We start from the raw sequence: 10,318 nt of genomic DNA, 5'->3' as shown, positions 1-10,318 counted from the left end.
ATAACAAAAACGAGTTAAATGAGGTAAGTTGAATTTTGATGTTCCATTTGTGGAATTCTTCTTCTTGTTTCCAACCCGATATTGCTGAGTGCATTGTGCATGGTTGATGAATATAACTATTCTTTCTTCAAATTATGCGTTTCACATATTCAGAGTACGTGTGATGTGATGTGCCTTTGCCATTTACAGGTTTAGAATCCACATAGCATTAAATACAATGGAACAATTCAAGGTCTAAAATATATATGGAGAACTTAAGGTTTTCGTGGGCTGTTCAAAGGGAATGGTACTAATTGTGCTCGAATCGTCTCAAATTCTGCTGTGAAGTTCTTCAGTTATGAGCAAGCTTCCAAGTAAGCTTTCCTTTAAATATACACTGATGTACTGCAATTTTATGACGATAATTTTGTTATGATGGGATTCTGCCATCCTTTTTTATTTTAATTTTTTCAAAATAGTTTCTTTAAGCATGTTCACTCCTTTGCAAAGTAGTTTCAATTTTTATATCCATGTCTTACATATATAGCTCTTTCTCCTCTTTTCACTGAATGTTTCTTTTCTAGCAAAGGTATACTACTTTTGTATCAGAAGCAAACTGTGATGTATCAATATCATACGTGTGATGTGATGTGCCTCTGCCATTTACAGGTTCAGAATCCACACAACATTAAATACAATGGAACAATTTAAGGTCTAAAATATATATGGAGAACTTAAGGTTTTTGTGGGCTGTTCAAAGGGAATGATACTAATAATTGAAATCTGTTTCCACTGGTAGAATGAATTTAGTGTCTTCCTATATGCCCTTTAAAACACACCAATTTTCTTTTATTAATTTATGTATGCCTCCCTTACTAGCATTGTGTTGCTGTCCAATATGAGAATCAACTTAATTTGGACTGATTTGGGGAAATTGTCATTAGAAGACAGAAGGATTGGGATGATAGTGATACTGATTAAAGTGCCTTTTGTAGTTTGGAATTTTCAACAAATGTTTTGTGAATGATGTAGTTTGAACAATCACTTTATTATAAATAGTATATTGCAGTTAAAAAATGCTTGCAAACTTGCTTACCAAACAACTCGTGCACTTGTCCTTATACAAATTCTTGTTTATATACAAGACTGTTTTTTCCATTACATAGACTTCCAAATTGTGCCATTACACATCTTAATGCTTGCGACTAACACATGGCGATCCTTAGAAAATTTGGACCTCCACTGTAGTGGAATGATGTGGTCCTTGACATTGGAATTGGCCACAGATATGTTGTACAACCATGATATCAATTCCTTGCCGACAATGATTTCTCCCACGACGATGAGATCTCCTTCTATTACAGAGGTAGAGATAAAATATGAGAAATTATCATCAGCCGTAGGAAAGACTGGGATGACAATGACACTGAATAAATTTGGAACATTAAATTGGTACTTCTTGATAATAGTGTTTATCTTTCTTGCTTTTTTGAACAATTTGTCTACTATGTAAATATATTATCAATGTTTAATCTATTTTAATTTGCACATTAGTTTTCATTTTATTTTTACTTTGTAAAACAAATAAACATACATGCAAAGCCACGGGTTTAGGTCTAGTTTATATTAAAAGGTAAAAGGTATGATGAAAGAATGAAATCCATACCCTAAGACATAATCATCTCATCTCATATCATCTCATCTCATCATGTGTGTGTGCATGATACGTAATAATTGTAATTTTAATTTTTTTAAAATATAAAAATGTGTGTTTACTGATCTCACTTATTTTTAAGCTCGAAACAGATTAGATTAGAGGCTTCAAACAAGAGGCCCCAAAACCCAAACCCTATTCTGGTTTGCTTGCGATTATGGCGTCTGAGACCGCTTCTCGGTCGAGTTCCGCGGCTGATTCGTACATTGGGAGCTTGATAAGCTTGACCTCTAAGAGTGAGATCAGATACGAAGGCATTCTCTACAACATCAACACCGAAGAGTCCAGTATTGGCCTCAGAAATGGTATTCTTCTGCTACCCACTTTTTTTTCAAGGAATTTCCCTTAATTCTTTCTGGGTTTTGTTCTTTTTCAGTTTAATTTTGTTGCTTTGGTTTCAGATCTCTGAATTCACTGTCAAATTTTGATCTTTGTTATTGTTGATTTTGAAGAATGGACTTTGTCACAAGGGTGCGAATTCCTGCCATAGGGAAGGGATTTTTTTAACTTGTGATAGTTTTTGGGGCCTTGATGTTTTTATTTCTCCTTGCAGCATCTGGGTTACATGTTTTACTGACGTATTTTAAGTATGTTGTGTGGTCTTAATCTATCTCCACTGGGGTATCTGACGTTTGCAATTTTCAATGTTAGCATGTGATTCACACTTGGACAATGACTTACGTTTGATTCTTGTATTAATTTGTTATTCGATGCTTGCTTTTGTGGATTGTACAGTTGTTGCATACCGGCTTAGTGGAAAGCTACTTGATCGATGAATGCAAGGAGCTAATAACAAACTTGAAAGCTTAGAAAGTCCCTAAGTGGCTAGCTGGTTAGAATCATGTGCAATACTGAAAGAAGTGAAATTCAAATACTCCAGTGGTGATAGATTAATGGCAAAACTTCCAAACACTAAGGCCACACTAAATTAAAAATGGAAATTCATAATTTTCCCTATTATGTTTGGGTTATTAATGTTAGTGAGAGAATAATAATTGGCATACATATCTGTATTCCAGGATTGGCAATCATGCGCTCTAGAACCATTGTGGTGTGTCACGCGCTCTAGAACTGTTGTAGTGTGTCTCTTTGCAGTTCACTCCATGTAGTGTGTCGCGTAGTTCGCTCCATGTAGCGTGTTGTGTTGCGGTTCGCTGTCATGCTTGGAGCGTCATGAATCGCAGCCATTTGAGGCATTAGTGGGTGCAACATTGATTAATGGTTGAAACCCTGGTTTACCCCCACAATACGGTGTCACGTATATTTTGGGAGACATTTGTGTGATTTCACTTCCCTTATTCTACGTTTGAAATCAAAACCCTATTTTCAAACTGTCACCCACCCTTGTGTCTCTGAAACATGACCCACTAATTTTTGGCGACATCTCCAGCAATTTCTGATGTTTTTTTGGCACGTTCCTGGTGTTACTGCCTTGCTCTGTTCTCTGGCACTATATTTGATGTTCTGTTTTACTTTTTCTATTTATTTCTATTCAGTTCACTCTCTCACTGTTCCCTGCTCTCCGCCAGAGATTGTTCTGCCCTTACATTTTGTTATAGAAAGCGCTCAGTGTTGTGACCGTCATGGATGCTTTTCCTGCTGGAATAGCAGAAATCATGGCATAATAGCACAGCTCCCATGAGTTCTGCGCTTTATCCCTTTAGGCTATTATGTCGCCACAGCCCCTTCCGACCTGGCGTCCCCTTCTCCATCTGTGATCTCTGCCCTCTCTCTCTCTCTCTGCAAAGCTGTCTGCATTTTGCTCTCTTCCATTTACAATTGAATCTCTAGTAGGGGGGAGGCAGCGCGTAGCTGCTGGGGTCTTAGGATTATGGTAAACAAAAGGTTATGGGAATTCGGCCTATGTGTCCAAGTGGTTTTTTCTCCTTTTTTTATTGTTTTGGTTTATTGGGGTCTTCTATTTGAATCCATTTTAGATTTTCTCTCTCTTAAATTTAAAGCATAACAAGTAATATAATTAATACACTAAACATAGTAATAAAAAACTAAATAACAAATAATATATAGTAAACTAAATTAATAGTAACAAAATTTCAGAATAGTGGTCATCCCACTATCCGCTATCTTGCATAGCGGTATTGGAGTCTGTCACTCCACGCCACACCACTATCCGAGATTGATAACAATCATTTTTTATAATCGAGCAATATATGCAAACACACACGTTAATGTACACAACTTATTTTTTAGAAGGAGTACATTTAGGTGTGTTTTAAGGAAATTGAATTTATATGCTAAGTATTCCTTCTAAATGACATTTTGGTGTTTGTTAGTAATAAATATTGTGCTGTTTGGTTACATTTCAAATGATCAAGACTGTTGATCATTAGGGGTATCATATGTGCAAGATTTTCATGCTACCATGTGGATTATTGCAGCCTTGAATTTTACCACCTAAACATGTTTTCTATCTCGGGTTGGATTGGTGGAGTGATGCTTTTGTTTTTTGTGTTGTAGTGCGATCTTTTGGAACAGAAGGAAGAAAAAAGGATGGCCCACAAATTCCTCCAGGTGACAAGGTTTATGAGTATATACTTTTCCGTGGGACTGACATCAAGGTATCATGCATGGAATATATACAAGTGCTTTTTCTAAATAGTTAATGTCTTTGTACCTGATTTTGTTGAGTGTACATTAGAAACAATAGCATGCCACTTGTGTGATATTTTGTAAAGAAACTTTTTTGGTACAACTTGGTTCTAGAATCTTTGAATATAAATACTGGGAGGTGGAACATTAGGAGTATGATCCAGATTTTTATGTTTTTTGCGAGTTAATTTAATAGCTCAATAAAAGCTTTGTTTAGATGTTACTGTGTGGAAATGTTGAATGATTTATGTCCATATTATACAAGAATCAGATCAGCTGAGACATCTGTCTTATTTTTTTCTGCAGGATTTACAGGTTAAATCTTCTCCACCCGTCCAGCCTATTCCACAAGTCAACAATGACCCAGCTATTATTCAGGTGGATGAGAAAGTTTTTATCTGAAATATGAATCAGTTAAATTAATCACATCCTAATTATATGGAATTGCATATGCAGTCTCACTATCCTCACCCGGTCTCTACATCTACAAGTTTGCCTTCTGCTGTAAGTGGATCTTTGACTGATCCTAGCTCTCATACCACACAGCTTGGACTTCCTGGGGCAAATTTTCAAGGGCCCTTGCCTTTGTATCAACCTGGAGGGAACATAGGATCGTGGGGAGCTTCTCCACCTGCTCCTAATGCAAATGGTGGTAGGCTTGCTATGCCACCAATGTATTGGCAAGGATATTATGGTGCTCCAAATGGGCTTCCTCAATTACACCAGCAATCTTTGCTTCAACCACCACCTGGTTTATCAATGCCTTCATCTATGCAGCAGCCAATGCAGTATCCCAATTTCACCCCCTCTTTGCCTAATGTATCTTCTAATTTGCCTGAATTACCATCATCTTTGCTGCCTGTGAGTGCCAGTATCCCTAGTATAACATCTGCTTCCTTGCCTCCAGCACCTTCTGCTTTGGCTCCTGCTCCATCAGCTTTGCCTCCTGCACCATCTTCTCTATCTTCTGCATCTTCTGCTTTATCTTCTGTACCTTCTGTAACACTTGCTTCTGAAATTTTGCCAGTATCAGTAACAAATAAGGCACCCATTGTTTCAACTTCAGCAGCCATGTTAGCTTCCAACTTACTATCACTGACCATTTCTGGTCCAGATATAAATGCTATAGTGCCACCCATCTCCAGAAAACTGCATGCAATTTCAGGTTCAAGCTTGCCCTATCAAACTGTATCCCAGTTGTCTTCCACAGTTTTGGGATCATCAACTTCTATCCATACAGAAACATCAGCACCTTCTCTCGTAACCCCAGGTCAATTATTGCAGCCTGGACCAAGTATAGTTTCTTCAGCTCAGCCTTCACAAGCACCTCATAAGGATGTTGAAGTGGTTCAGGTATCTTCAACATCATCTCCTGAGCCATCTGTGCCAGTTTCTGCTGAAACTCAACCACCAATACTGCCATTGCCAGTAACATCACGGCCCAGTTACAGGGTATCCTTCCTCTCTTGATCTATCAATTTGTTTCATGCGGACACACACTAGTTATGGTTTTGCTTGTAATTGTATGTTTTTATGCAATATGGTAACATGGTGGAGATCAGATTCTCATAAATTAACTGGTTAATCTCATTATCTGGAGATATTTAGTGTGCTTGGACGAGCGTTTGTAAACTTGATTTTAGATGATCTTTGATTTGGCAAAATTGATTTTGGTTAGATTTAAGTGTGTTTTGATGAGTGCTTACTGTTTACAAAAATTGATTTTGAATGGAATTAATTTTGTAAAATTGATTATGAAGTAACGAGATTTATTTGGATGTTTTTCTTGAAAGCAAGCTTAATGTTATTTAGATAGTCTACACACTCTTCCCTTCTGATCAGCTTCTCTGTTTTTTCCCCCTTTTTTTTGTAGAGAATTAAAGTAGGATTTGGTCTGGCTTGCACATGGTTTTAATTGGCAACTTCCATACATGAATTGTGATGATTGATGAACCTTTCTTAATTTGTTTGCTTTGCGCTTTTATCTAATAGAATTAGCACTAAGTGATTAATACCCAAGACCCTAAGTATGGATGTTTTATTATATTAACTTGTTTACCATCTATTCTTTTGATTGAGAAGGACTTCTGACATTTGTTTGCATTTTTTTAAGCCCGGTGGAGCTCCTAGCCAAACTCATCATGGCTATAATTATAGAGGACGTGGAAGAGGAAGGGGAACTGGGGTAATGTTCAGTTTGCTGTTCAGTTATGTAGGCATTTTTAGTGTGGCTTATACTGAATTACCAATAGAATTTGAAAACGTATTGGATAATTTGGAGTTTTAAATCTTTTCTTTTTGAAGAGGGGGTTGGTGGTTTGGACTTTTGGATGGGCAGGGGGTTGTTGTGTTTCATAGTTCACTTGTCACTTATTATAAATATATCTGTAAATATGCTTTAATTTTTTCCTTTCTAATAGTAGTTGGGTGGACCATTAAGACACTTATTATAAATATATCTGTAAATATGCTTTAATTTTTTCCTTTCTAATAGTAGTTGGGTGGACCATTAAGACACTTATTATAAATATATCTGTAAATATGCTTTAATTTTTTCCTTTCTAATAGTAGTTGGGTGGACCATTAAGACACTTATTATAAATATATCTGCAAATATGCTTTTATTTTTTTCCCTTCTATTGATGGGATTATGATTGTAACATTCAGTTGAGTTCATGAAAAATTCTATTAATGCTTTGCAGGGTTTACACCCAGTCACAAAATTCACTGAGGATTTTGATTTCATGGCAATGAATGAGAAGTTCAAAAAGGATGAAGTATGGGGCCATCTTGGTAAAAGTAAGTCTCATTCAAAAGAAAAAGATGGGGAAGAAAATGCCTTTGATGAAGATTACCAAGATGAAGACAATGACGATGTATCAAACATTGAGGTTAAGGTAATGTTATCTAGTGTGCAGCTTGATATGCATTCAGTTTTTACCTAAATGTATTTTGGTTTTTGGTCTTTCTGTGGTATCTTTGACTCTGCTTTTCATGGTTTTTGCAGCAGCCTATTTATAACAAGGATGACTTCTTTGACTCGCTCTCTTCCAACGTGCATGGTAATGCTTCACAGAATGGAAGGACTAGATACTCTGAACAAATCAAGATTGATACTGAGGTAATTCCTATCTTTCATAGATCTCATATTTGGGGGACAATGTTCAATTCTTTTGCTGATTTGCGGTGCAGACGTTTGGCGATTTTGTGAGGCACCGTGGTGGTCGTGGGGGCCGTGGTGGACGTACCCGAGGTGGTTATTATGGAAGAGGAGGGTATGGCTATAATGGACGAGGGAGGGGACGTGGCATGCCCAGTCGCAATTTGTAGTTGGCAGTTAATGTTTAGTTATGGACATGGTGGAGAACAAAAGCCTAGGTAGCCTCCTCTAAAAGCATCGTAATTATGTTAAGAGATAATGCTTCATTGTTGTGTTGCCTGTTATTGTTATATGTTTGTTTCACAGAATTAGGTCATTTTTTTTCCTGTTATGTTACCCTCTTGTTACTCCCCTACCAAAGTCACTTGGTTTGGTGGAAAGATGTTTGTACACCGTTTTATTTTAGCATATATCAACAGGCAGAAGTTTAGACTAATTTATTTCATGATTATTGTTTATGCATGTAAGCTATTAGAGCATCTTCAATAGATGTTATTAGAAACCTGATCTTTCATGCAAGATCTGATCTTGTTAAGATTTGTTGTTGGAGCATGAGGGTTGATCTCTATGGAGGAGATCTGTTTTTTTCTATAAAAATAAGCAAAATCTGCACATGTTTTCAAAAAAATAATATTTTAATGTCTCTACAAAAAGTGTAAATAAATTTTAAAAGGTGGGCTCATTGTGAGACTTGTAAAAAATAATTTAAGATTACAAAGCTTGATCTTCTAGTAAAAAATTAGAAAGATCTCCTGAGTGATGTGGCAAATGATTGATATCCCGCCAATTATATATTTATTTTACTATAAACTCAACAGTTTTAAATGTTTTTTTGAAAGAATTCACTTAAAAATCATGAGTAGTGAGAATTTGAATTTTTTATGTTGACATTAGATAAATTCATTATTATTATGATGCTTGTAGTTGCAACAAACTTTGGACAAACTTTTTCTAGGGGTGAGCAGACCTGGTCCGGCCCATGAATCTGGCCTGATCCGAGGTTGATTTGGTTGAGTACTAGTTTTAAAATTAGAAACAGTGTATTGTTTATAACGTGTTCGAGTTATGTTTAGGTTGTCCACTTGGGATTAATGTGTTGCATTTAGCAATTGTGTAATAATAAATAAATTTTTATTTAATAGATATTATTTTGTTAAACATGATGTTATATTTTATAATGAATATATTATAAAATAGGATTTGTTAAGGTATACCACTTCAACTAAAAAATAAGAGTATACCTTAGCAAACATTCCAAGTCCCAATCATTTGTTAATATACATATTTTTAGTTGGAGTATGATAGTAAGTTATTAGTGTATTTTAAGATTATTTTTTGTTATAACTTGTTGAAATACTCTAACTAAAATGAAAGAGTACCATTAGCAAATTCCTTATAAAATATACCATAATTTTAATTTTGAACTTTTATTCTACATTTCTCTCTCTCTCTCTCTCTATATATATATATATATGACATTTCATATGAGAATAGTCATTATATGAAAATGAGAATGATTAATATCAATCATTAGATTAAAATGAAAGGCGAAGATTAAAATATTTTAAATTCAAATTTAAATTTTATTTAACCATAAAATCTTCATAAGATTAACCAAATAAAAAAATCAAATATTTTAAAGATTTAATTTATACTAAGATCGTCATCGTAATCACCATTATTGTAATTATTACCGTAATCATCATTGTCACCACTAATATGATTGTTGCCACCGTCATTGTTGGCGATGGCGGTGATGACAATAGCGGTCATGGTGATGATCGTGGTGATGGTGGTTGTGATGATAATTTTGATGTAAATTAAATTTTATGGAGATTTTATGATTAAATGAAGTTTTAATTTAAATTTAAAATACTTTAATTTTAAACTTTCATTTTAATCTAACCGTAGAAATTAATTATTCTTATTCTTACATAAGATGACTATTCTCACATAATATATCATCCTCAATGTATGTGTGTGTTAAACTTGTTGACATGGCTTCATCTCAAATATTTTAGATCTTGATTGGGTTGGATTTAAGTTCATCCTAACATTTTCTGATAACAAGACAAGGGGACAATAAAATGAGTGCATCACAAATAATTGTTACTATTAACTTTATGTATTGGATTTGATGCATTGTATTTATAATAACAGTTGAAATGGTTGTAAGATTTTTCAAACGTAAATTTTAAATTATCTTTAATTAATTTTAAAATAACAAATAATTTTAGATTCTAGTTTTAAAGATATTTTTTTTTCTTCATTTTTTTGAAAGGCTTGTAACAATAACTTTTACTATTATAATTGTTGTTATGTTACAAATCGACTAGTTGTCATCTTATGTTGTTTTACACATATAAAAAAAATTAATAAATAGATAAAAATGAATAATATTTTTATAAAATTATTTTTTTTATCATAATTAGTTTATTTATAAATTTTGTTGTTTATTATTAATATTATAAGAGATATAAGTATAAAAAAATAATTAATGTTATATTAAAAATCTAAAATGAAAATTATTTTAAAATATATTTTTTCTTATAAAAGAAAAATTCTTGTGGCTACCATAGTAACAACACTAAATGTAATATTACTTAAAAGCAATGTCAACACAATATCCATTCTAGGGATTGAATTGTGTAATTTTCATCTTGAAAAGAAATTATCTATATACTAATAAAATACGTATCAAAAGCACAAGGGCTATGATTGCATTTTTTATTCATTTTTATTGTCAACAATCATAGGAGGGTTTCTTTGTCGTTATGTATAAATACTTTATTTTATTTGTACAAATATGATAAAAGGACACATTCCATCTTAGTTTTTGTTCATTAGTTATCAAT

At 34.0% G+C, this 10,318-nt stretch overlaps 1 protein-coding gene across 4 annotated transcripts; it reads left to right on the top strand.

The window, feature by feature from the left end:
• Window positions 1-1,635: 1,635 nt before the first annotated feature.
• On the top strand, window positions 1,636-7,899 carry LOC100782890 (protein decapping 5). Of its 4 annotated transcripts, none has more exons than XM_003516814.5 (8): window positions 1,636-1,998; window positions 4,172-4,272; window positions 4,610-4,681; window positions 4,760-5,755; window positions 6,417-6,488; window positions 7,006-7,200; window positions 7,314-7,424; window positions 7,496-7,899. In XM_003516814.5, exons 1-8 carry the CDS (start codon window positions 1,851-1,853, stop codon window positions 7,631-7,633), a joined length of 1,833 nt encoding a protein of 610 aa, XP_003516862.1. In that variant the 5' UTR covers window positions 1,636-1,850; the 3' UTR covers window positions 7,634-7,899. The 4 variants fall into 4 exon arrangements, with proteins under 4 accessions (XP_003516862.1, XP_006573278.1, XP_040873674.1 ...); XM_006573215.4 differs by having other exon boundaries at window positions 7,311-7,424; XM_041017740.1 differs by lacking the exon at window positions 6,417-6,488.
• The last annotated feature ends 2,419 nt before the right edge of the window (window positions 7,900-10,318 follow it).

The sequence above is a fragment of the Glycine max genome, chromosome 1, assembly GCF_000004515.6.
Source record: "Glycine max cultivar Williams 82 chromosome 1, Glycine_max_v4.0, whole genome shotgun sequence".
NCBI lineage: Eukaryota > Viridiplantae > Streptophyta > Magnoliopsida > Fabales > Fabaceae > Glycine > Glycine max.
This window is presented reverse-complemented; position numbering and strand designations above follow the sequence as displayed.